This window comes from Numida meleagris, chromosome 4 (assembly GCF_002078875.1).
Source record: "Numida meleagris isolate 19003 breed g44 Domestic line chromosome 4, NumMel1.0, whole genome shotgun sequence".
NCBI classification, from domain to species: domain Eukaryota; kingdom Metazoa; phylum Chordata; class Aves; order Galliformes; family Numididae; genus Numida; species Numida meleagris.
Genome location: NC_034412.1, coordinates 404,832 through 431,157, shown reverse-complemented (window position 1 = coordinate 431,157; position 26,326 = coordinate 404,832). Strand labels below are relative to the sequence as shown.

The 26,326-nt window shown below is 48.3% G+C and overlaps 2 protein-coding genes across 15 annotated transcripts in view; one reads left to right on the top strand and one right to left on the bottom strand.

Annotated features, from left to right (window-relative positions):
* CLRN1 (clarin 1) lies at positions 1,379-8,851 on the bottom strand. Of its 2 annotated transcripts, XM_021396755.1 has the most exons (3): positions 6,601-8,851; positions 2,934-3,113; positions 1,379-2,633 (listed from the first exon to the last, which is right to left on the bottom strand). In XM_021396755.1, the coding sequence occupies exons 1-3, from the start codon at positions 6,851-6,853 to the stop codon at positions 2,368-2,370; spliced, it is 699 nt and encodes a 232-aa protein (XP_021252430.1). In that variant the 5' UTR covers positions 6,854-8,851; the 3' UTR covers positions 1,379-2,367. The 2 variants fall into 2 exon arrangements, with proteins under 2 accessions (XP_021252430.1, XP_021252429.1); XM_021396754.1 differs by having other exon boundaries at positions 1,379-3,113.
* MED12L (mediator complex subunit 12 like) overlaps positions 9,423-26,326 on the top strand; it is a 108,201-nt gene continuing 91,297 nt past the window's right edge. For 11 of the 13 annotated variants that reach the window (XR_002438623.1, XM_021396750.1, XM_021396742.1 and 8 more), the window contains exons 1-10: positions 9,424-9,565; positions 13,002-13,106; positions 14,476-14,667; positions 16,013-16,172; positions 19,013-19,182; positions 19,882-19,992; positions 20,384-20,653; positions 22,626-22,775; positions 23,336-23,435; positions 24,494-24,630. Coding sequence is in view for 12 of the 13 variants with exons in the window: in XM_021396750.1 (XP_021252425.1) it covers positions 9,467-9,565; positions 13,002-13,106; positions 14,476-14,667; positions 16,013-16,172; positions 19,013-19,182; positions 19,882-19,992; positions 20,384-20,653; positions 22,626-22,775; positions 23,336-23,435; positions 24,494-24,630 (1,494 nt within the window). In the remaining variant the exon portion in view is untranslated. Of the gene's footprint in view, positions 9,566-13,001; positions 13,107-14,475; positions 14,668-16,012; positions 16,173-19,012; positions 19,183-19,881; positions 19,993-20,383; positions 20,654-22,625; positions 22,776-23,335; positions 23,436-24,493; positions 24,631-26,326 lie in introns of all 13 variants that reach the window. The other 2 variants (XM_021396740.1, XM_021396745.1) reach the window with 1 other exon arrangement.

The window sequence follows — 26,326 nt, the reverse complement described above, 5'->3', positions numbered from 1 at the left end:
GCTCACTGCGTGCACACACACGTACCGGCACACCTGGGTACTGTTTTGTTATTGTGATAAGAAAAATCTGAATTTTCAGGAAAACTTTCCAAATATATTTAGATATTTCTCCTCTCTCTCTCTCTACATATATATATTTTAAGCATGAAACATGCTATTCTAGAAATGACACAGGGAAAAGCTTCATCTGATGCTTGTGGATTAGAAGCAATCCACAGAGCACGTGCTGGTGTTCATCCAGGAGCGCGAGTGGAGCACCCCACTGAAAGCTGCAGCTTTCAGTGCACAGCATGTGCACAGCATCCCAGCTGGATTTGCTGATCAGTTGCTACGTTTGCCTTGGGACCTGGGCAAGGATGGCAGTAACAGCTGGTCCCATGGTTGTGGGTGGGGTGGGATGGGATGGGATGGGATGGGATGGGATGGGATGGGGATGGGGATGGGATGGGATGGGATGGGATGGGATGGGATGGGGATGGGATGGGGATGGGATGGGGATGGGATGGGGATGGGATGGGATGGGAGTGCCCTCTGTGCAGGGCTCCCCAGTGGCTGGGCCCTTCTCCACCACACAGCAAACATGACAGAAGTGGGTTGCTCTTCAGCACTGGGGCAGGTCTGTGCAGTTCTTTATTTTACAGATGTTGCTCCTTCAGAGCGGGCAGGGGCACCCGAGCTGGACACAGCCCTGAGAGTAGCGTGACCCCCCCCCCCCAATGGATAGCAGTGCAGCAGAGGACGATGCTCCGTGGAACACCAGGAGCAAGGAGGGTGGAACATTACTCCTCATTAATTGCAGTACAATAAATAATACAGTGAAACACAATAGAAATTATGTGTTAAGAAGATACATTATCATTAATTAACGAGGGCACACATATTAATTAGGAAGAGAATTATAAATAGATTGTAGGTGGTCATGGCAACTTGCAGACATCCGTGCACATGGTTAGGAACAGGGCATGTGCCGCACAGCCTGCGAGGGAGCTGTTCTGTAAGGGGCTCGGAGGAGCGGGGCTATGGGTGCCCAGCCTTGCACAGACAGAACCAGCAGAATGGCAATGCTTTGCCATTCACTGTAAAAGTATAAATTATACCGGTGTCCATGTCAGCAAGGTCAGCCTGCATGCTGCTGCAGCTTGGGGCTTCCAGAGCCAGGCCCCTCTACGCTGGGGCTGCCGCAGGTGACTGTGAGGGGATTGCTCATGGCACACAGCTGTGTGGGAGCTGGCCTCTGCAAATAAATGGGAGCTGGGCAGGCCCCAGGCTCCTACTCTGCTGTGAGGTCGTGTTGGTAGGATGAAGCCCTTCTATGCACCTGCAGTTGATGGGCCAGCACAATGTACCCGGTGAGCAGCCAGGGCACCTTGTCTGACTGTGGGAGGTAAGGGTACGGTAGCAAACGCGTCCATCTGCTCTGGGTTCCATTACCCCTTGTGTTGGAGACTCTGAGGCTTTCCCTTGTCAGTGCCTGGTGCGCTGCAGCATGCCTGTGCTGTGTATGGTATTTCATCCCATTGCTGCATGCTGAGGGCTTTGTCTGTGTTTGTTTGTGCTGCTAGAGGACAACTTGCTGTCTGCTGGCTGGGCAGAGCTCCTCATAGCCCTGGTGGAGGCTGTGGTGGGCACTGCTGGGTTTGAGCTCACGTTGCTCTGCCCCTGGGTGCACCCCTCACCTCGGGGTGCAGCAGTGTGAGTGCATCTTATGTTTCTGCACGGAGCTCCTCATCCTGAGGCACAAAGCTCTCACTGCATGGATTGCTCTACGTAGTGGTGCTCTTTGGGCTCCGGGGTCAGAGAGTTAAGGGCTGGGTTTTTAAAGCTCAGAACTCATTATGGATGGAAATGACCCCCCTGTGTGAGGTGTCAGCGGGGGACTCAGTGCCTGGGCAGCCCCTGCCCTCGTGCTACCTTCCCCTGCAGGTGTGTGGCAGGGCTGTGCCAGGAGCAGGGCTGGTGCTCTCCTCCCTGCCCTGTTCCCTGCTGCCCGGTGCTGTAGGGGCTGTGCTGCAGCTCCCTGAGAGCTGCAGGCAGGTCGAGCTGTGCTGGTGATGGAGGTGGCCGTATGGCAATCCCCTTGCTGTGCCTGCGGTCCAGCTCTGTGCTGTTGAGTTCTCAGTCCTGTTTGCAGCAGCTGCTTTTCAAATCAGCTCTGGAGGAAAGAGAAGCAGGTGCCTCAGTAAGGCTTTGCTCTAAGAGAAAGGGTATTTTGATATGGGCTTATCAACTAGCACGTTATCTTTTATTTACTGCACGTGTCACACCAACAGTTATCTGAAACCTTCTCTTGTCTTTAACTTCTTCAAAAGCCGGTACAGGCAGTGGCTGTTGAAGGCAGCAGTGACGAACGCCTCACGCTGTGTGACTCTAATACATCAGGTCTGCAGCACCAGTGGCTGTCCCCGAGTCCTTGGGTTTAGAGAAGGGGAACTCGAACCCGGCCAAGCGTATCAGCAACGCGTTGAGGAAGTGCACCAGGGAGCAGGCCAGGATGATCCAGAAGGAGTCTGCGAACTGCTCGCTGTGGGTCTTAAATGTGAAACTTTTCTCCTTGAAGTTAGCGATTTTCTCTGAGAGGTGGTGGATCTTCACCTCGGAGGAGAAGAGGATCATGATGAGGCAGCCGCAGGAACCTGCAAAGAATGTGAGGTGCTCATCACCGAGGTCCCTGTGGTGGGGCCGCACGCATCGCTGGAACAACGCGGTGTCCCCAGAACCTGTGGGATGCTGGAACTGCCCCGCTGCTGGGGGCTGGCAACCACCCACCCTGCTGCCAACCCACCACGGGCTGTGTCCGTGCCCTGTGCTCAGCTCTGCCGTGCACAGGGCCCTGCTGCAAAACCAGCCCCTCCTGCCTGGCTCCCGTGTGATATTTGGTCCCTGTGCCGTGGCCCTGCACTGCAGCGGATTCACAGCCCAGGGAGGGCACTCACAGGCGATGAAGCTCCACAGGTACAGCCCCACGGGGCCATGCAGCGTTTCGTAGGGGCTGCCGAAGGCGTTGTACAGGAAAAAGCCCGTTCCCACCAGCGTGAAGATGATCAGCACCGTGCAGAAGAGAATGACGCTGACGTGGATGCTCGCAGGGATAATTTTGAGCAGGTCTGGAAAAACTAAAAGTGAAGTTGGAAAGCATTATCAACATTAAGCCAAGTTAATTTGGAAGTCATGCCAAGGCTTTCCTGCTAATTAGTGCTAACCGCTTCAAATCGTGCTTTTCCAAGTGCAGTCTGTCCTCCTGCCCCACTACTGATCTTGCTGGAGGGGTGCACAGGAAGCCCAGAAGTTGGCTTTGTGCTCCCGAAGTCGCACTGAAGGTGAATCACACCGTCCGTGCTGCTGCCCGAGTTCGTTTCCTTGCGCAGACCCGTACTGGCATCTCAGCTTGGTTACAGCAGGTGTGTGTTGGTTCTATGCCTAATCCTGTTGCGAGTGGGCAGCAATGAATCCAGAGCACGTTCTTGGGGCGCTGTGCAAGGAAATGGAGAAACCTTGCAGTAGGAAGGTAGGATAGCGGATACAAAGACAGAGGAAGCAGCAGGGCATGGTGGCATGCAGCACGGTGCTGCAGAGGGGGCTGGAGCTGTGCCCTGGGTGCTCCTGGTGCAGCGCAGGCTGCCCTGGGATTCACACTGTGCCCACCCAACGCCAAGTGTTAGGAGTCATTTCTTTAAAATATCTAATGCATCTTGTAGCTGTTCTTTCCAATTGTGGACCTGCTTTGCTGTGGCACAGGGTGGTTAGCTGGTGTGGGGTGACCTTCCCTTGCCCATTTGTTTGGTGACAGCAGGTGTTGTAGAAGTCATGGGGCACACTCAGCTGCTCCGCTCTGTGGGCATGGTTACAATGGGGTAATAGTGATGTGCCAGCAGGGAAGGGCTGTGTGTGAATTAACCGCTGCGTGAGGTGCTCGGAGCAATTGCTTTGCAGCAGGCGATGCCACGTCAGGTTAACTCTTCTAACTAAACCAAAGGGGAATGGATGGAGCACGTGTTTGCAGACTGCTCCTGGAGCTGTGTTGCAGTGTTGCTCCCCAGCACATGGGGATCAGGCGGGGAGGGTTCTGCTTTGCACCCACTGCCACTGGGTGCCCGAATGGCTTACATCGCCCTGGTGACACACCAGCCAAGTCCTACAGCTGAACCTTGTGTCTGCTGTGCTGCCAGCTGCTGCAGTGCCTTACACACTCCATGTATTTACACGCAGGAGCAGCAGCCATGGTGCTGGTGCCCTGGGTGCACGAGCACGAGCAAGAGCAGTGAGTGCTGTGCAGTGGCAGCTGGGCAGCACGAGGCCGAGGAGAGGGCACCCTGCAGAGAGTGTGCCAGGAGCACCATTACTTCATGCAGCACCGCCTCGTGCTTTGGGACAGCAAACAGAACTTGATTTATTAGTACGGATTTTTGTTGTTTAAGGAGAATTTACTGCGTTATGCTGGATCTTTCCCTTGGCATCTGCATTTATAGTTTTTGTCACAAAGTTTTAGAGACGTATCAGGAAAAATTAATTCCAGCAGCAGTGCCATCTTGCAGGAAAAGCATGCGCAGTAATGAATGAAACACTGTGTTAGTGTGCATGCCTGCGACCTTTAGAAAATGAACTGCTGACCTAGAAGCTGATGAGAAGCAGCAGGAGTAAATGAGGCAGAAGGCCTTCCCCGGCGGAGCAGAGCTGGCTGGCAGAGCAAATTCATTTTGCAATTAAAAGAGAGAGAGTGGTCAAGGGGGAGCGTTTAGTGAAACAAACACAGAACTAAATCACTTGGACTATTTTACATGCTGTTTCTCTTAGACACACTGATGAGCACCGCCATGCATGGCACTGTGCTGCTCTCTGGGATGTGCATGGAGCTCCAAGGGCTCTGGCCCGTATGGGGAGGGGCTCCTGCGGCCCTGGGGGTGCACACTGGCCTCAGTCAGTGACCACCCTCTGCTGCAAGAGAGGCATATTTTGCTAAGCCTCCCAGCCATGTTTTGCTAAACATAAGCCCTATTGAAGTAGTAGTGCTGTATTTGCTTTTTAATCTAAACAAAAGATGATGAGAGAACAAATTGTAATGAAAATACCAGCAGCTTCATGGCCAGTCCTCACAGCCTGCTCTGCCAGGCTCCTGCAGCCCAGCCTGCAGGCACGAGCCATGCAGTACGTGCCATTGCTGTGCAGCACCAATCCTGCGGCATGCTCCTCTTGTGGATTTGGCTCAGTGCAGTGAATGTGTGTGTAACAAACTTTGTTAGATAACACTTCTGAGAGCAGAGGCAGAAAGTGTAGAGCTGCAGTGAGAGTAAACTTCACTAGGGTACTTCTTGGAGCTGAGTGGGTACTGCAGAGCTTACCTGTATATAGCAGTGTGAGTTAATTAAATGCACATAACAGCAGATATTAAGTCACTGTGAATAAGCTGTGCATTTCTATTCTCTTGCCCTTGTAATTCACACATCCCAGAACACTACAGTTCTATTGAAGCTATTGCTAGAATCAGCCATGCCGAGGGGAGCTTATGAAAGCAGAGTTGTGCAGACAGGAGCTTGACTGCCAGGCAAGGGCACGGCTAAAAGCTTGCAGGTTGCGGCAGCAGGGGAGCAGCTGCTGGCCCTGGTGGCTTGGGACAGCTGCTCCTGTGGCAGGGAACCATGGCCTGGGGCTGCAGGTGCGGCTCCAAGAGCCCATCCTGCACAGGGCAGCGCATTTGCAGGCTGTGGCAGCAAGGAAAGTGATACTGGAGCTCCCAGCTGTGTGAGCAGAGAAGTGGTGAAACTTCTTCAGAGAAGGCAAATCTTACTGTTATGTTATACGGATCTGGCTTACCGCTTTGGGGAAAAAAATACATAGTAAACCATTCATGATACGTGATCTGGTAACCTCTCTTTGCATTGGATGACTCCTGTAAGCAGGCTGCCGGTGCTGTTTTAGCAGATTGCTCCCAAACTGTGTTTTGTAATAACTGCAGGTGGCACACAGTGTATGTGGTAAGAGATGACTGTTATCTGTCTGTGCTGCTGCAGGCAGACTGTCTTCCCTGGATCATCTCATGGATCTTATCCTTAGAGATGAGCAGGTTATGAGTATCACATGCAAAGCAAAACCATTTTTAACAGCGTTTGGTAAAATTCGGTGTGTCAGGGACCAAGCTCAATCTGCAGACCTGTGGACCGAATGTCAGCAGTTAGAACCAAGCAGTTAGCAGTTAATTCAGCAGATAGCCAACCTCTGGCTCCTTTGTTTCAGCGGTGAAGTGCACCTATGCTTCAGCTCCTTCGTGGGATTCCTGCTAGCTTAGTTTGTCTTCCACAACAGAACAGAGGTCGTGGCATTGGCACACGCAGGAGGATGACAAAGATTAATTGAAAAACAAAAATATTTAAAGTAATAGTCTATATTTTTCAAATGTGGATGACTGTAATCGAAACACAGATCGCTGAGAATGTTAGCGTGGCTTTGCTAGTGTCAGAAAAAAAGGTAACTTAAGGCTGAAAGATGCAGAGTAGCATTTGGCTTTAGAGCATGCTGCTCCTGTTGAGCCCTGTGAGGTACAGGGTCGTTATCTCCGGAGCAGCGAGCCACGCGGTGTTCAATTATTCAGGTGCCTGTGTTACTCACATGAGAACTGGAAGGGCCTTCCCCCGAGCCCGCACTGCCTCACTCGCTCGCCGTGGAAGAGCCCGTACTGGATCTCCCCGATGAACTTCTCCAGCTCCGGCCCGCTGGCGTTGACCAGCAGCGCGCCCGTCTTGCAGAGGATGGTTCCCCTCACCCACAGCTGCGTGCCGATGGCCGCTGCGGTCCCCAGGGCGCACACGAAGCTGAACACCCCGGCCAGGCAGAAGAGGATTTTCTTCTGCGGGGCGGGCATGGTGGTGCGGGGGGGCTGCGCGCTCAGCGCGGGGCTGGTGCGGTGCCCATGGCCGGGAGGTGCCGGGAGGGTGCGCGCCTCCCCATCCCCCTGCAGCTCCCAGGAATGCCTCTGACTGAGCTGCAAATGAAGCGCTCTGCGGAGCGCCTCAGTCCATCCTCTGTGTCACTTGATAGTGGAGGAGTAAGGTAACAAGGGAACGTGTAATTCAATGAGCGCTCTGCCCTTCCCGGCTGTCTGATTGGGTGGGCATGGCGGGCCCAGGCTTGGCTGCCTGCTGGGTTATTGGCCGTGCAGAAAGGAAGCTTTCAAGGGCTCTGTGTGCCGGGAAGCCCTCGGAGCCAGCAGTGCCAACCTGCTCTGCCTGTTGTGGCAGCTGCCCCAGTGCAGGGGAGGGCAGCATGGTGCTGGGCCGGGTGACCCTACCTGCACCCTACCTGCACCTACCTACCTGTGTGTGTGCTCACCTGGCACGGGGTTCCTGGCACCCGTCCTGCCCCTGCTGCCCCTCCCGGAGCTGACCGGCCCCTATGTTTGGAGCATAGGGTTCTGTTTTTTTTCCCCTTTCAGTTCTCTGATCACTTCAATTCAGGAGCAGTTCTTTACCCGGATACCTGTCTGCGGCAAGAACAATCCTCAGCTGTTCTAAGAGTATCATCTCATTGAAGGTTTTAGGACAACTATGGACTTAAAATGGAGCAAGGCAGCGTGCAGGTAAATGATGTCTTTTGCAGCTAAGCTTAAAGCTGTGCCTTCTGCTGCGATCACCGCGAGTAACCGAGAGGTGGCACTGTCCCCGAGCGTGCACGGCGCTGAGCAGGAGGTCGGGAACGATGACTGGGAGCGCTTTATTTAACCAGAATGCGGTGAGTGTTGCCTGAAGAGGGACCGTGACATTTTGGTACAACTATCAGCACAAAACAGCAGTGAAAGCGAAGACGTGAGCCTATGCGTCTATATCTAACTTCTTTGTAGGAAGAATTTGATGGGGGAAAAATATAACCTCATTGCAATCGTACTGTTGATGATTTTTTTTTTTTTTCAAGATTCAGCTTTCTGGTGGTCTTTTCAAATGAAGCAGTGGTTGATGCCTTTGAAAACTCCATGATCTTACGAATGAACTAGGAATGTTCCTGAGGTATTCTGCAGCAGGAGCATTAAAGGGCACAAAATATATGCTGAAAATCCCCAAAGAACTAACTATAGGGCTTTCCCAAGGATCGTTACTCTGAAGAGGCTGCCCATGAGCAAGAAGCTGGTTCCTCCTTGTGCAGAGCTTGCTGGTTCTGGACAGGGCCAGCCGCACCAAACCTGGGTCCTCTGCCAGTGCTTCTAGAGGAGAAAGAGACTAAAGCAGACCAGAATGCTTGTAGACTCAAAAGAGTGGATGTGAACCCAGGCTCCCCATGTGTCAGTCAGGAGCATGAAGGTGGGCGCTACGAGTCTACAGCCAGCCCTGTAGCTCTGAGCTACCGGCCGTGTGGGCATAGAGAGGCCAGAATGCATTGTGCTGTAAAGGTGCGGAGAGTACACTGTGTGAAATGCAGGGAAATCAGTACAGAGCAAGCAGCGCTAGGAAGCAACTGTCAGACATTCTGCCTTACCAAAATCCTTGAAAGATGGAGATGCGTGGTTAAATACATCCAGGTGTGTTTGACAGAGTCCCAGGAATAAAACCTAATGACTGTCACTTAAAATACGCGTGACGTGAACCTTATCAAAGCTAGGGATCACAACGCTGGTATCGCTACAGTGCACACCAGCGTCATTTAGGAGGAGTTCTGGAGCATTTACCTGCTGGTGGGATCAAGGAGCTGCCGGTCTTTGGGGTGTGACTTTGGGCTAAGTACGGTCAGAAAAGCTGTCGGGACAGCGTCCCAAAGCAGAGCTGGATGTCTGAGGGCATCCAAGCTGCTGGTTCCTGCTTCTGGTTAACAGCGGGGTTGAAGGCATGAAGAGTAACTCGGCAACCAAAAGGGAGAAGGATTGAAATAGAGGAGGTATTGGACAATGTGAGAATGTGGGACATTACTATCCTGCTTTATTGCTAGTGCCTAATTAACCTCACCTTTTAATTTATATTGGATTTGATTAGAGAATTGCTTAGAGACTAAATGTAGTTTGCCTCCATTTCCTGCTTTTGTCAATAGCGATCCCATGTATTAACTTATGGAGTACTGTCATTAAGTGAATGCGGACCTATTTGCAACGTGCTGTCGGACCTGGTGCTTCTGGGCTTCTGGAATACGTTGTGTGGGATGCAGACGGGATGCGGCCGGGGCCGCCTCCCCCGGGGCCGCGATCGATCGTCCTCGGCGAATTATTCGCTTGCTAAAATTAACGATCTTAGAAAGGGGAACGCGAAGCCGCGAGCAAGCGCGCCGGGCCGGGCCAGGGCCGCGCTCAGCCGGGGCTGTGGGGCCGCAGGGCAGCGCGCCCACCGCGAGGCGCGCGGAGCGGAGCCGCCCCCGCCCCGTGCCCGGCCCTGCTGGCGGCGCGCAGCCCGCCCTCGGCGCGGCGGGGGCTGAGGCGGGGGGCGAGCGCCGAGTGCTGCTCCCTGGCGCTCGGAGCCCGCTCCAGCGCCCGCCCGCTGCGCGGCGAACATGAGCGATCATGGCCGCCTTCGGGCTCCTCAGCTATGAGCAGAGACCGCTCAAGCGGCCGCGCCTGGGGCCGCCCGATGTCTATCCGCAGGACCCGCGCCAGAAGGAGGTGAGGTGCTCCGTGCCGTACCGCGCCGTGCTGAGCTGCCTGCCGTGCCGCGCTGTGTGCCGTGCCGTGTGCCGGCTGCACCGGGCCCGGCCCGCCCCGCTCCCTGCCGCCGCCCTCGGCTCCCGGCCCGGCGCCTCCCCCGAAACTTTTGAGCGGCGCCGGGCGCTGCGGAGCCGCCGCTGACTTGCATTTTCTGCGGCGAGCCGGGGGCGGGCCGGATCCCGGCGGCGGGGTGGGACGGGGAAGGGCCGGGCCGTGCGGGGCTGCGGCCGTGGGCGCGGCGGGGCGGCCGGAGCTGGAGGGGGTCCGCGGCCCCGGGCCGAGCTCCGCCCGCGCTTCCAGCCCCAGCGCGGCGCCCCCGGGGCCGCGGCGTGGCCCGGCCCGGTGCGAGGGCGGCTGGGTGCCGCGGCTCGGCCGCGGGGACCCGCGGGCGGCACGCAGCGTAGGGCGGACGGCCGCCCTGGGCCGCGGGTCCGGAGCGCCGTGGGCTCGGCGCGCTGCCCTCCCCGTCTGCCGTTCCCTGGGTGGGCGGGGGAGGCCTCGGGTCGGGCTCCGTGGGCGCCGTGTCCCGGCACAGCAGCGCGGATCTGTGAGCCCCGCCTTCGGGGCCGACGCGCGGAGCCCGTTCCCTGCCCCGGGCCGTGGCCCCGCGCTGCTCTCTGGTGGTCCTACCAGCCCCCGTCCCGCTGAGCGCGGTGCTCGTACGCGACGCCAGGCCGATGGGGCCGGAGGATCGGCTGCTCAAGTACAGCACGACAGGTTCATCATGCGTCGCTGTCCTCTTGGCCTGTCTGCTTTTGAGATCTCCAGAAAGCAGGCCGGTCAAGGCTAATGGTTTATGGGTGATAGTCTGGCTGCATCGTCAGGGCAGTGCTTGTCAGACGCAGCCGCAGGGCAGCGCAGGTTGGCAGTGGCCTGGGCTGATGCAATGAAATGTGCACGTTCCAGCCCTCTGCCAACCCTTGGAGCCATCTCTGCCTGTTCTGCCCTCCAGCATCATTCTGCTTTTCATCCTTACACTACTGCTCCTGTCATGCTGAAATAAAGTTGACAATGACAGCAGTTAGAAATACTTTTGCAATATATGCATTTGCGTGTGATCCCGACCCGGTGCACAGAGCTGCTCTGAGCTGAGCGATGGCTGGGCGTGGGACGGAGCTTTGTCTCCTGGCTGCTGTGTGTCTTCAATCAGGGACCAGCCGGCGCCCAGAGGATACCGCTCCTCTGAGTGTGACAGTGTTCTTCCTCTCTTTGTTATGAAGCGCAGGTTGCTCGTTAATCTCTAACTGGTGCAGTATCTCGTATCTTTTAGGGAGTCGCTGCTCAAAACAAACCCAACATCCAGCAATGTGAGCCCAGCCTGAGTGGGGTTTGTGCCAGTGGTTACAGCACAGGGCACAGTCCCGGAGCCTCCTCAGAGGCTGGGGTCTCCAACAGTGCTGCTGCAGCTCTAAATGCTGAAAGTGAGGCCTGCTTGTTGGAGGGAGGCATGGAGCAGAGGTGGAGTTAGTGAGTGGATCTAAAAGGAACGACCGTGTTCAGATCCACTATGTTCCTTTCATGAGTCTAACGTGAACTTTTAGGTTTCTTGCTGAAGGAAATTTTTGGGGTTGTGGAGACAGATGATGTATTTGAAAAATTCTTCAGTTTGACTCTCTCACAGCGATAATAGAGCTCTGTTTGTTGTCTGTTGGGTCTTACTGTCTGTCTGCGTGTTTATTGGGCTGTTTAAATTTCAGAACCGTTTTAAGCCTTGATTGTCTTGGTTGGATCCTTCTTGATGTTTGTGAGGAAGCTCGCTGTCCCTGCAGGAGCCCGGAGGATCTGGCACTGTGTGTGTGCCACACACTGCATGGCGAGTGGCTGCGTTGTGGGGCATTCCCACGCTTGTCCTTGTGAAGGGGCTTGCAAATCAAGCCAAGGGAAGGATGCTTACCCTGGTGTGCTTAGCACTGCGTGGCTTAGCTGTGCTGCTGCTCTGTGCAGGGAGTTTTGCCCTCCGCTAGGTCGGCTGTGCTAGGAGATAATGACCCTGAGCCATTAATGGGGTGAGCGTGAGACACCAGGAGAGTTCCTGTGAGCATTCAGCTGAACTCTATGCACTGTGTTCCCAGGTGATGTTATCTGTTAGTTTAATTGCTAGCTGGTGTTCGGGTTTGTAACTGTCCTGTGTTCCGTGTTTAAAATTTCTTGCCGAAGGCAGGAGAAGTTGTGCTAATAATCAGAGCCAGACAAAACCGAAACGTTGCTGTGTTTGTGTTGTCAGCCCATCCCAGCTTGCTCCCACAGCAGTGGTAGATGCGGCGGTAGGACATACGACTCTCAGTTATTTTCGGTGTGGTGATATCCAGACAGCTTTTTTTCGGAAGAGGAAGAGTTTAAAGATAACAGAACTGCGGTCATCTATGGAAATGGCTCTAATAGTGACATATATCTCCACCTGTTTGCCATTTACCTTTTATTTATTTGCTTATTTGCTCTTTGATGGTTTTCATCTCTGCATTCATCTGTGTTTTCAGTGCTGTCTTGGGGATTGTGTGGGTGGAGGAGTATTCCAGTGCTTCTTGTTGATTTCATTTACAATTTAGATGAGGCTCGCTAACTTCCTAAACCCTAGAGAGCTGAAATTTCTTCTAAATACACTGCTGTCTTCTGTGTAACTCCCAAACTTTGTGAAAGTACGGAAAAGCAAAGCACGTTGCAAAGCACAAGAGAAAAATGAATGGAAGCTTCTGGGTCACTTTTTTTGGGGATGTATGTTGCCAAAACTAAGCAATCAAATCCAGTAAAGTTACTATCTTCTTATTTTATTTTGTCCTCTTTTGCTTGCTTGGTGATGTGGCGGTTGCTCTTTGTTTCCATAGGTTACCCCACCATCATCTCGGGGATCGCTTTTATCCTAACCTCGCAGAGCTGGTGAAGCACCTTTGGGGTGGGTGGCTGCTTTGCCAGCAGAGGGTTCTGCCTTCTCCTCAGGGAGGGCCCGAAGCGAGCTCCCCAGTGTGCTCAGGGCTGTGCTGGCTGGGGGTTCCCTGGCTGCTGCCCGAGCTCCCTGCAGGCCCTGCTCCTTGTCCCTGCTGCCTGACAGCGGGGCCTTGGGGCTTGCCCTTGGGATGAGCCACAGACACCTCAAGCAAGGAGAACAGGCCTTGGTTTCTGCTGCCTTCCCCTGGGCAGCAATCCTCCTCCAGCAACACAGCTTGCGTCCTTATCGCGTTATGGCCTTGAGATCTGCAGTTAGGAGAGCACTTAATGGGAACGGGAGAACGTGGTGTTTCTCTTCACTAAATTCTGTGAACACACAATACCTTTCAAGAGTTGTTCAGGTGTGAGAGACGAGCAGTTACATAAAATTTCTTTATAAGAAGATGCTTCTCTGAATGGTGTGACATCCTAAACTTCATTTCATTTTTCACCCTTAAAACTCTCTTTGCAGGATGAACTTACTGCGGTGAATGTAAAGCAAGGCTTCAGTAACCAGCCTGCCTTCTCTGGAGATGAGCATGGGTCTGCTAGAAATATTGTCATCAACGCCTCCAAGGTAGGACAGGGCTTTTCAGCCTGAATGCGTTCACTCAACTTGCTACCAAGCTGACGATGGTTACACTTAGTTCTTGACTTCGTTGCTTTCTAATTGGAAGTCTTCATGTTAAAGCTAATTGCAGAACAGATACAGGAACACCGAGCAGTGTTTCTGCTACCTAGTGTTATCAGTCTTCAGAGGAAAGCACAAAGCAGGCACACAAGTTATCAAGAATCTTCTAAAAATGTTTTCTGACAAAGTAATTTTCTGCTGTTTGACTCTTAAAATATATAACGTTTCTTGGCTTACCGGAAAATGCAAATTTACTTCTACGATGATGCTCTTTTATTTTAGCAGAGCATAAATCTGAAATGAGAAGTGATACAAGTAAATTACAAGGTTGTTACTGTTGGAATGATAAAGAGTTTCCTGTTACATTCTTCTGGTTTTGTTTGCCCGCAGTTGCCACCTGCGAGTGCTTTCTGTCTGCTATTTTAATTAATCTTGTTTTGACTATTGAACATAACTGAAAAGTAAAATAAAAATTCACAAGGAATTGCTTATAGTTGTTTGGAGGAATTACCGAAATAAGTTCAGTATCTGAAAGTATATTTATTAGAAAATCAAATGTCTGATTCTTACTGACAAGCCTGAACATTAATTTCTATTGTGGTAGCCTTGATATATAAATAACCTTACGCGGCGATTAAAACCTCTCTTGGCTTTTTAATTGTTTTGCCTGCTGTTTTGGGATTGAAACTGCTGGGGAAGGAAATCTTACATTATTTTCCATTCCGAAGCTATCAAGTGGTAGTGGAGGCAGCTTTAGTAGGAGTCAGGAGGCTTAGCAGCTTGTCCAAATCTGGGCATTTTTGCCTGCTGTAACTGGTGATGGAAGGACTGTGAATGCAGTTCTTGTGGCAGTAAGACTTGTTCTTAATGGAAGTGAAAACCAGGTATATACGCCTTATGGTATGTTAGAAAGCTGAAAAGAGGAACGTTCTGAGGCACTTGTAGGATACACTGAGTCAGGTCCTAAGTGTGAGATACGCAGCTCTTGGTATGATGTGGCTCAGGGGATTTGCAGCCGAGTCTTTGTAAGTGGTAGCTGTGTCTCTGGTCTCTTCGAGGCCTGGTCTTCTTTGGCTTGGTTTTGCTGACCTGCAGCTTCTTTGTTGATACTGCAGAAGTGTTGCACGGGTACTTAATGCCAGGAATCACCATCTCCTAGCTGCAGGGAATTAAAGTGTAATCTTATTAGACTGATAGCCTGGACTAGAGCGATGACTGCATCTATTCAGATGGAAGTCCCTTGTGTGTTAATGTACAGCAGAGGCTTGCTAACTGCTTTGTCATATGTATGTTTATTTTTCTTTTTACCCACCAGATTGGCGCTTACTTCAGCAGCATATTAGCAGAAAAGCTAAAGCTTAATACGTTCCAGGACACAGGAAAGAAGAAACCACAAGTAAATGCCAAAGACAACTACTGGCTGGTTACTGCTCGGTCTCAGAGTGCAATTCACAACTGGTTCACAGATTTAGCAGGAAGTAAACCACTGACTATTTTAGCAAAGAAGGTATAAGAATACTCCTCCTGTTTCTTGATTATTGACTCATACTGAACTGTTCTATAAGGATAAGGCAGTATTCATAAGATGTGTTAAAAGACTTAGAGTTTAAGATAGATCTGCTTTACAAAAAAAAAAGTAAGTTTATAATTTTGTACTTTGTTTAACCCTAGAAGTAGCTTCTTGAGAATTGGAAGTGGTACGAAAAGTATGTAGGTACAAACCACAAGTGTATTTAAATGAAATGTGGCTGCTGAGGATGTGCCCTTTTTACCGACGTTAGGGTCATGTGTAATTAATGAGATTTTGCCAACAAAGAATAGCAATGAGGTATTTTATTCCTTGTCTTAGCATTCTGCAGTTCCTTAACAAAGAGGAGAATGAATTGAGAAATTTAGGTTGAATCTGGAGATCCTAAACACATGTGTTCATCCCACCGGTGATGTGTAAGTAACTAGCTGGTGAAGAGCATGAGCTGCTTTGCCACCAGTAGGGCCACCAGCAAAACAACTTTTCTACGGCAAGCATACTACTAATGCTGAGATTCCCTTTGACCTTATTAGATGTTAACTTCATGAATAGAAGCACTACACAGATTTCTTTCATTGTTTATGCTTTAAAAAAAAAACAACCTAGAGTTATGGACATCTTAGCAAACGGTGTATAAGCGTGTTAAGAGCCCCGTGAAACTAATTGGGTAGAGTCCCTAGACTGACCACAGAGGAGTCTTACTGAGAAAGGAGCTGTGCTTTGTTTGCTGCATTGATGTACCTCTTTTCTCCAGGCATTTTGGTAGTGTAGCGTTTGTGCCTCCGTTCCCTTCTGTCTCCAGTGGTTATGAAATGTCTTTTTCTCATATATGTTGCTTTAAAAATGCATTTGGAAACGATGCTACCTTTGTGCAGAAAGGCTTGAGGATCCTGTGACAGCATAGGGGGACTTTTCATCCTGAAGTCTTGTGGGACCAGCCCTATTCTGCATGTGGCATGTGGGCAGGTGTCACAGCTGGCCAGCTTGCTTCCCTGGCACTCTCCATCATTACGGGCTCTGAACCAGGGGCACCAAAGATACAGACAACATCTGTGTAACTGAACCCTTAACCAAAATCTTGATATGTCTTTATTTTCCGGGAGTTCTGAGGATCAGCTTGCAGAACTCTTTCTGCACTTTGGATGTCCTTGGCAGAATTGAGAGGTTTGCTAGTGGCCCTGTAGGCATCTCAAATCTGGGAAAGGATGTTACTAGGTGTAACTTGGGGAAAGTGTGGGGTAGTTCTTTTGTATTGTCCAGTCTCTTTGTATGTTTATTTCTGCTGTTTGCACTGTGCTATAACTTGCTTCCCGTTTCATTTCAGGTTCCAATTCTCAGTAAAAAAGAAGATGTTTTTGCTTACTTAGCAAAATATTCTGTACCACTGCTGCGAGCAGCATGGCTGATCAAAATGACATGTGCCTACTATGCTGCTATTTCTGAAGCTAAAATCAAGAAGCGCCAGGCCACTGATCCAAATATTGGTAAATAAACACCTCTGATATCTGAATGCATAGTGATAGCTGAAGGGACCTGCTACTCTTGTTCTTTGCATCAGTGTTACTTAATGCCTGTGTAATTAAAAATTCTTTTTAATCGGTTTTGCTTAGAGCTGTGTGTCAAAGAGTAGAAAGAGCCACGCAGCATAACTACTGCCCTGTTGGCTCATTCTCCTCCCAGCTGATTTCTCCCTCAGTCTCCAAGCATGGTGTCTGTGCTAAGTGGTACCGAGGAGTAAACTGGACTGCTGATTTAGAAAGCTTGCAACAAAATGTTAATTTCAGAGTGTGTGTGTCAGAGCGTAGGTGACAACGCATTTATTTTAGGTACTGATGTTAAATGACATTGTCTGGCACCAAGATAGCAGACCAAACAATGAATACCTCTTAGGGACAAAAAATACCCTAATATTACCAAAGTTGTAGGTCTGCTCTCATAGTTCATATGCACTACCTACAGCTCTTCCACTGCTTGGAATGAACTTTTTCCTCTTCTGTCCTTAAAGCAACTGTGATCAGATGCTGTTTTGCAGCATCTCCGTACTGCTGTGAGAAATGTCTGCATCTTTCTACCAACTCGTTCTGTTGTTTCTATCACTTTGCTTTGTTTTTTGTTTTTTTTGTTTTTTAGGCTTGTAACACTCATTTTCACTTTGAGTTTCTAATTAAAGCCCAAAAAACATCTTCTAGCAAACATTTTGGGCTTATTCTTTGTTATAGTCATATTTAAAAAAAAAAAAAATTAGTCTGGTGACAGAGAGCAAGGGGGGAGGCAGAGTCTGTGGTTGCCCCACACAGCACCAGAACAATAGCCCAAAATGTCGTGTCAGGTTGGGCCTCTGTGGGCGTGGGAGGCTGCTGTGCTGCAATTACCATTGCTGCAGTGAGGTCAGTGTGGTTTTGGTGGGGGGTTAGTATAGCTCGCTTCTGCCTTGTGCTGCTGCTCCTGCTGACATGGGGTGAATTGTACCTCAGCGGAGTGATTTTGGAACTACGTAGCAGGACTGGGTGACTCTGTCTTTCCTGCTTTCAACTTCACCTTCTGTCCTTCACATAGGGCTTTGTACCACGAGATACTGAAGTTGACCTTCCTTTTTCCTTCCCCTTCCCTTCTTTAAAGATGCGAGAGGTGGAGTCCTTGTGGTGTTGTTTTCTGCTGAATGCAATGCATTTATCCCTTCCTTGGTTACGTGAGGTGGCTGCAGTACTCACAGGCTTTCTCGTGCACGTCCATCCGCGTGTCTTCCCTGGTCCTGTGCTTCCTTCAGGCCCTGCCCTGTTTGAGGGCAGGAGGGAGGCAGTGGCACTCAGTGAGCCCAGCCTCTGTGCTCCTGCCGGGCGCCTGCGTGCAGCTGAGCGGTGCTGCATAGCGGGGCAGGCAGGCCAGTAGCTGCAGGTGCTGCTTCTCTTTGTAAAGGACTTGGTCTGGGAGATCTGTGTGCAAGCCTGTACCGTGGCTTGCAAACCAGGTTAGGTTATTTGGGGTCTTTGGGGAAGTAATTTGGTGTGTGTTATTGTGTGTCCTTTGACATTCCCCCAAAAGCTTTGGATCTGTGCACTAGGGAACAGAAAGGTTGCTGTGTTGTGATGTTTCTAACTCGGTAGCACAGAGATCTTGGTAATTGCTTTGAGAGAATTTTTCTTTCATGCTTTGACATGGAAACAAGTGTGTTGTGGATTTGGAATTGTTTCTCCGAAAGTGAGAAATGAGTGAATATTTGAAGTAATGTGGCTAAATAGCTGCATGAAAACACTAAAACCCACTAGCTTCATACAGAAATTTCAGATTTGGATAGAAAAGCATTTAATATATATTCTGTATATGTTGACAGAACCGCCAATTACAAATTCAAAGGGGAATCAAAGAAGGAGAGCAGTAGCTGAGATCCGAGATGGGTAGTTATCGGTGAGCAGAGCTGTGCCTGAGTGGTGTCAGAGTGACAGTAAGCAGGTTTAGATTGTCAAAGTAATTGCATTATGCATTCATAAAAGAGTGTGCTCTTCTAAAATACACTGCATGCAGGCTACGTGTAGCTCCATCTGATGTTTGTGAGATATTAACAGAAATCCTTGGTTGTTCCAGCTGCACTGTTCAGAGAATGGCTTCCTTACCAAGGATCAAGCAAGTTTGCTTTTTTCACTAATTTCTCTTGGTTATCCTAAATGTAAAATCACTGCTGAAGTGTAGAGAGGAGCTGATACCTTTCGGTGGTTTTTGTGTTTGATGAACAGCACTGACTTATCTGTCATAAGGAAGAGCTAATGAGTCTTACTTGCAGACCTCTGCACTGTGCTGGTCAGGCTGACCTGAGAAGCTGCCTCTGAACTTCTGCATGATCATCAGAATGAAAATCCAGAGGAGCTGTCAGTTTCGGAGTGATTGTAGAAAGAGCAATGTTGTATTCTATTGCTTGTGCAAAGTCTTGCTCATTTTTTTTTTGTTGGCTGGATTTGAAGGGAGAGAGAAGAGGGAAATAAATTCCAGATGGAAGGAAGTACTGAAGTATATTTATCTGTTTCAAATCTATTTAGGGGCTGAACGCTGATGAAGGAGACAGGCGATTCCCTGAAGGCCTTGCTTGTCTCTGCGCTTTCACATCACGCTAAGCTAGCAGGCTGCTTGCACACTTGACAGTGCATGTGCTTTGAGAGCAGTGCACAGGGGAGGCACATAAAACACCTGCTAATTCGCAGTAGGTGCTGCATTATGCAACTGTGTGTTAATATTTTGGAGAAGTATTTTTCAACGTAAATTTGTGTTAATTCTCACTGTGACAGAAATCTTTCATCATCTGAAGGGCTCTAATTGTAAACTTGTTTTGTAGAATGGACTCAAATTATAACCAGATACCTTCGAGAGCAGCTGGCAAAGGTTGCAGAGTTCTATCATGTGACTTCTAGCCAAGGCAACAGCTCTGTAGTGATGCCTCAAGAGATGGAACAGGCCTTGAAGCAGTGGGAATATAATGAAAAATTGTCCTTCTATATGTTTCAGGTAATACTTTAGGAAGTGAATGGACTTTTTTTTGGTGTTGCTGTTCTTGGAAAGTTGCATTTTAGATATTACTGGTAATTTGTGTAGTAAAACTAGAATAATTTTAAATGCTAATTCATTTTAGAGATTTGCTAGCTGAAAATTTGCTCAGTGTGCTTGAGTGTTATTTCAGTAATGTACTCAATTATTGTCTTTCTTCCTGTATTATCCCATCTTTTGAGGGTGTGTGTAACGATTGCGAGCCAGGCTCTGGTCACTATGGAGCATGGAGCTTTAGGTGCTGGAGTGGTGGCCTGGTTGTTGAGCACCACGTTTTAGTACCACCTTTGCATTCTGCACAGGCCCAGGAGCTGGGGCACCTGTGTCCTTCAGCCTCACAGCCTTCAGCTGAATGTGTCTTTGTGTAAGAAGAAGTCCTGATGGACGCTGTCATCTGGGCTCGAGCAGTGGTGCTGGCGGTTGAAGTCTCCAAGGATGAGTGCTACTTTGCTCCTGGAATAGAAACAATGCTGAGTCCTGGTGGCAGCCATGTGTCTGTGGAGCTGCTGTTGGGGTGGTTGGTAGAGTGGTGTGTGAGGGTCCTGGTCCCTGCTGTGGGTAATGAGAGTTAGACCAGAAGTGAAATAGAACTTGTGATTACACACTTTGTTTCTTAGTGCTCCCAGTTAACAAGTGATGTGTTATTTAAAATCCTTGAAGGAAGGAATGCTCGAGAGACACGAGTATTTGACGTGGATACTGGATGTTTTGGAAAAAATCAGACCTACTGATGACGATCTTCTCAAGCTGCTGCTGCCGCTCATGTTGCAGGTATGTGCGTGTTTTAAAGCTGTGTAATTTACACTGTCAGTGTAAGCAGGACTCATATACGTGAAATGATTCTGATATTTGTGGTGTTAAAATCAACGCATTTTTACTTAAGACATTTAGGGAAATACATTGTATGGTGCGTGTTTCAAATATATAGGTATCATTACAAATTTCACGCCTTATAATCCTTCTTAACTAAAGTTGGTAGGAACGTTCCTGTTTGCAACTGGTCCTGCAGGACGGATGGAATTTTTAAGGGACAAGAGAATAGATTTGCATTTTAGATACTCTTTTGTGATCCCTTCTAGTTTATGCGTGTTGAACGTTAGACTGTTAATTAAAATGGATATGTGAAGGAGGCAGCCTAGTAAATGTTTGTTTTTAATTTCAGTATTCGGAAGAGTTTGTTCAGTCAGCTTACCTATCCCGCCGCCTTGCTTATTTCTGTGCCAGACGCCTGGCCTTGCTGCTGAGCGATGGCCCGAGCCTCGCGGCTGCACATTCTCCTCATGTGATTATTGCACCAAGTAACCCTCCCTTGGCAGCGCCGAGTCCGACTGCGCCCGGTCCCGTGCTGAGCCCCGTGCAGCTCAGCTGCTCAGATTTCCTCTCCTGCCCACAACACCGTCCACTGGTGTACGGACTGAGCTGTATGCTGCAGGTAGGCCGATGCTTTGTTGCTCTTCGGTTTTGAGGCTACAACCATTCAGTTTATTGGAAAACTGTGTGTTTCTGGATCTGACAAGATGCACTGGTTGCGGTTTGAAATGCTGCAGGTGAGGGAATCTTAACCACTGCCTGCGGTGGGAAGGTGGAAGCATCTTTGGGTACTGGTGCTGGGTGCGTCTATCTGCAGCGCTGCCACACGAGGGAGCAGCTCTGCCACAGGAGCGGCCAAACCTTCCCTCTCCTGGAGCGTTTCTGGGTGCGGTAATGCTCTGTGCAGCGTTTTCATCACCAGTGAACTTGCTCGTTCCTGCCAGACCCCATCTGTACTTGCTGGGAGCAGCTGGACTGAAGACAGTGCCTCACTGCCTCCTGCAAGCCTTGGGCTTTGGCAGTTTCCTTGTTTCCTCCACGTTGTCCTGGGTGCCTGGTGCCACTGCGGACAGTTCTGGTTTTGACAGGGTTACAAAAGTTTTATTGCCTTCCCAACCTGCACAGTTTTCAGAGCTGTGGAACAGAAGAAACTTTGTACTTGCACTTATTGACTGGTGGTAGCAGGTTTCTAAAGAGGACACCAGAAGTGTGCTGATGGTGGTGGGACCACAAAGTCACAGGACAAGGTGGTGAGGGGGGCAGGGACCTCTTCAGATAAGGTAGCTAAACCCCTTACTTAGGCAGGGTCAGCCAGGGCAGGCTGTCTGGGACCACCTCCAGCTGGGTTTTGAATATTTCCTCCACATCACTGGGCACCCTCCTCCAGTGGTGGGCGGCTGCCTGTCACGGGGCTGCTTCTGCCTCACAGGTGAGGCTGGAGCCTGGAGGCAACTGGGCTGCACAGGAAAGGCTGAGCCGGTGCTATCTCAGAAACGTGAGTGGGAGAGCTCAGCATCTCTGCCCCCCACTGTGGGCACGTGCCTGCTGGCAGCCGGATCCTGCCTGGCTCTAAGCATGCTGTAACTTTTTTTCCTGTTGAACGTGGATCTGTCATAGGAACGTCAGCATTTGTCTCCACCGTGGGCTGCTGGATGTATGCTTGCATACCCTTTGGCAGCTTTACAGCTTTCCTCTGGTAACAGCTCATAGGATAATCTTTCTGTTCTTCCTGTACTATTTCTTTTTTCCTCCTTGTGTGTGTGTACTCTTTGTGGTTTTTTTTTTCTACTTCTTTTTCTTGCACTGCCTAGCAGGTCCACAGGACGGCCGTGATGCAGACAAGCTCTCCAGCTTTTTAAAGAAGTGTTTTTCTAGGCAAGCTTTTTGCTAAGTTACTGCTTTGTACTCCAGATTCGGACTGGGAGAACTTCCCAGCACGTCTTGCAGCAGCTTCAAAGATAAAAATCTATAACATGAAGCAACTTCAATCTCTTTAGTTGATATTTAAGGTCTGACGTAAAAGCACCAAAGCTTTCTGCGTTTGCTCTGCACAGCTCTAGATGCTGCAGAGTTATAGGTATCTGGTGGTAAGCCATTGTAGAAGGACTCTTTTGAAACCTGTCAATGCAGCATCTTTCTTTTGAAGTAAATGTTAAGTTTCTGGTGTATTTCAATGACTCGTGTTTTAGAATCTTGGCGGAAGTGTTCATCCTTGTCTCTCAAATTTTAATTTTTCATACGTAGCTTCTTTCTGAAAGCTGAATACCAAAATGAGCTACTTTTTTTCTAAGACTCATTCACATTTCATGGGGAGGATCTGAGTGGGATTAACCTTCACTGATGTTCTTTGGTGACATTATAAAAGCAATAGAAAAGGGAACTGAGAGTGCATGTATTTAAATACAATTTTTAATTATGGAGGAGGAAAATAACATAGTAATTGGATTTCTTCAAACAGATGTTTTGAAGTGACTGTGTGTGGACTTCGCTTTTGTTTCTTTCTCTGTAATTGACCAAAATGATTCTAGCTCTCTTCTTATTGGTATTGTTGGTCTTGTCTATCACACACTAGTGTTTTGTACTATTGCTTGCAGACTATAACTCTTTGTTGCCCAAGTGCCTTGGTGTGGAATTATTCCACAAATGAAAATAAGAACGTTAATCCTGGCTCACCCCTGGATTTACTTCAAGTTGCTCCATCTACTTTACCTATGCCAGGTGGAAATTCAGCATTTAATCAGCAGGTAACATTTTTAATGTTCGGGTTAGTAAGATTTGTTTTATATCCCAAAAGTGATTGTGTTCATGACAGCTAGAGGTCATGAAGTTATTTATATAGTTATTTATGTAGTTCAACTTCCAAGAGTAGCATTGCACAAGTTTTTGATGACCTTAGTTTGTATGTCAGTCAGATACTGATTTTTCTGAAAATCTCAGTATTTTTACTCGTGTTCAGATGTTTTCAGTTATTAAACAAAAATTACTTTCAGATGTAAAATGGCAAATAAGAAGAAGTGTGTCATACCTTATTGTGAGCTGTGACTTCTCATATTGGAAGTTAAATTCAGTTTGGAAATTAACTTCTGCTGGGTTGAATCTGAGTAAGAGAAGTTTTATTGTGTAAGAAAATGCTTAACTGATAAAAGCATTTGAACCAAGCATGCTTTAGTTTGTTGTTACCAAATACAGGGCATGTTGTAGAACATCCTAGGATCCCTTGCTCCTACTGAGAAACCTGTCACAAGCTTGACATGAAAATTGGGACTTCCTACGGCTAGCTAATTAGTAACTACCTTTTTTACAGGTTCGGGCAAAGATTTATGAAGTAGAACAGCAGATAAAACAAAGAGGTCGTGCTGTGGAGGTGCGGTGGTCTTTTGACAAGTGCCAAGAATCAACTGCAGGTAAGGCAAGACATAATGAAGTAAGTGTTGGGAGTCTTAGGGATAGCATCTGTTCTTTTTCTTTGAGTATGAACCTGTTGCACCGTGATTCATTGCAGTAATAGATTTGATAGATGGAGTTAATGTAACAGCCAACCAGCATTTCTCCAGCTACACCTCAGTTATTGGACTAGTGATATAACATTAACATGAAAGTGTTGGGTAGAAGCTAAGAATTCAGGTTTGGACTTGGGTACCTCTGGCTCCTGGACTAGCTGGATACATAGGTGAGAAACGTGTGTGAAACAGTTTGTTTTCAGCTTAGGTAGGGGTGAGTAGGGCAGATACTCTGACTGGAAATTTGCGTATGAAGAATACAAGTTAGAAAACACACACTTACTCTTTGGAGTTAGTACTTCAACTTTCTTTACCATGACAGAAATAAATAAATCAGTATGTAGCAGTCAGGCTATTGAGAGTCTGAGCAGACACCTCACAGTGAAAAAACATCAAGGAAACCTTGTGTGGGCTTTTGGGCTACTGGCTGCGTATGGTCACTCTGTGCTTGGAGACCATTTGTGTACTAAAGCCATTCTCAGTGTCTGGGTTTTTGTTTGCTCAGCTTGCTCATCTGTTGATCAACAGATGTTACCATCCCTACTTGCGTTAGGAACGGGGAAGTCTTTTGACTTGAGTGTGTTGGTGGTCGTTCTCGCAGAAGCTTTGAGGGCTGCTGAACTTCATTTTGGTGCTGTGGCTCAGACTTGCCTTCTGCAACTGAATGTGCTGTTGTGATTTAAGCCATTAGGAGTCCAGTGTGTCGGCTTCTTTCTCTACTAGAAGGTGGCAGTAACGTAAATGGTTACAGGTAAACCTGCCAGCAACAGAGATTCAGCCCTCCACTGCATTCACAGAGCAATGCATTGTGTGTTGGCAAGTGGATGGTCACTACGCATCTGCTGACCCACTTGTGATCTTCTGTTCTCCTGCTGCTGATAACTGTTGTGTCCAGTAATGCCTGAAATCCCACAGTGTTGTCTTACTGAAACTTTCTTTCTCCCTCTGACTCCTGTATCTAGGGGTGACCATCAGCCGAGTTTTGCACACCTTAGAAGTGCTGGATCGACATTGTTTTGACAGATCAGATTCCAGCAATTCAATGGAGACACTTTATCATAAGATTTTCTGGGCAAACCAGAATAAAGATAACCAAGAGGTAATGGCTATACTCTCTTCTCACTGCCTAATCTATGGACAGTGGGTTTTATTCTTACTTGTGAGAACTGCATGTGCATATGTGTGAACTTGATAGAAAAGCTTTGTGTTTTCACAGTGGTTTTTTTTGTTTGCTATTCAAAATTTCATTTATTAGAAGTAACCAGCGCTTCGCTAATTATAATTTAATTCTTAAGTGGATTGTCGCTTGAGCACTGCCATGAATTAGGTAAAATATCCACACCTTTTACATCTGTTGCAGAAAGTTGTAAATTAATACCTTTTAGAATATTTTAATGTATTTGAAGCTGTGTACTTTTTTTTTAAATTTTCCCCTGTGCTCCTAGGACCGTGTTCAGAGATCATAAAAATCTTTATCAGAAGTCTTTACCATTTTACTCTTCTGCGTAGTGCAGCTGGCAGTGTCGCTGGGTCTATATGTAACATTGGATTTCTGACTTTTCTTGGAAATTGCTTGGGAGAAAAGAAGAAGCTTTAACAACAACACATTGATAAAGTAAAATTTCAAGGTGGAAAATACCAGTGAATTTCTCATAGTTGCTTATGTTAATGTTGTGAAAACCTTTTTACAAAGTGTTTTATTTAACGTACCCATTTTTTGTTTGTGATGGTATGTTCTTAGTGAGCGGCATTCGTAATTTGAGATTTAGCGTTGCATGGAAACATTGCATAATAATTATCAATCAGTGTTGAAATGACTTCTGAGATAAACAACATCTGTTGGTGACAGGGAGATAGGATCTCTTTGGAAATATTTCTGGACAGATACACCTGCGAAGCCTCTCTGCGTGTGGAGCTCAGAACTGGTGGGTAGGTGCGGAAGACAAGCCAGGATTGGATTTGTATTTCAGGCACACTGTTAGGATTGTGAGAGAGAAAATACAGCAACCTCGTGCCAGCAACGCTGTTAGTATTTGGAGTCATCTGTTCTGGGCCAAGCCTTTCTTGGACGTGGAGGTTCCGCATTTTTTCAAGTTTAATCCCCTGCGGTCTCACGCAAAGCCATAAGAATCCTTAGAGTTACGTAGTACATAGCTGCATTTTGCATGGCATATAGTTGTGACATTACTATGTATTTGTATGTTGCAATGTTAGCTTCTCTAATAGATTTTATAATGCACGTTTCATCATCGCAATTTTTATTGTGTAGCTGAAACAAAATCTTAGTCTGGTCAGGCTTTTTTCACACTTCCGTGGAAGAAAGGATAACTTGTATGGTTCCTGTATTGAGTCTTTAACCCCTTTGTCATTTCATGCCATGGTCAGATTTGTTCTGTTTTTGTGTCTCTTTCCTTCTTACTTTCTGCATTTCAGAAGGCTTTTCTAACCGCCAGCTGCAACTGTATTTCCAAAATGTTTCTTCATGTTTCAAAACACGGCGTTGGTAGTGCGTGTTCTGAAAGTACAGTGATTGCTCTGTTCTGTTCTTGCTGTCAGTTGCTGGCTATGACTAACCCTTTTTTTCTGCTACTTTATGACCTGAAGTTGAGTTGCCTTGAAAACACGCCTGCTCTAGCCCCTGAGCAGCCCTGGTACCAAACACCTTTATGAGCATCTGTCTGGGTTATTTACTGCCGATCTTTTAATGACCTAATAATTTACTCTGAGGTGGAGAATGCTGGTAGCAATAAAGCATGATTGTACGGAATTCACGATGTCCCTGTGTTTGCAGAAGA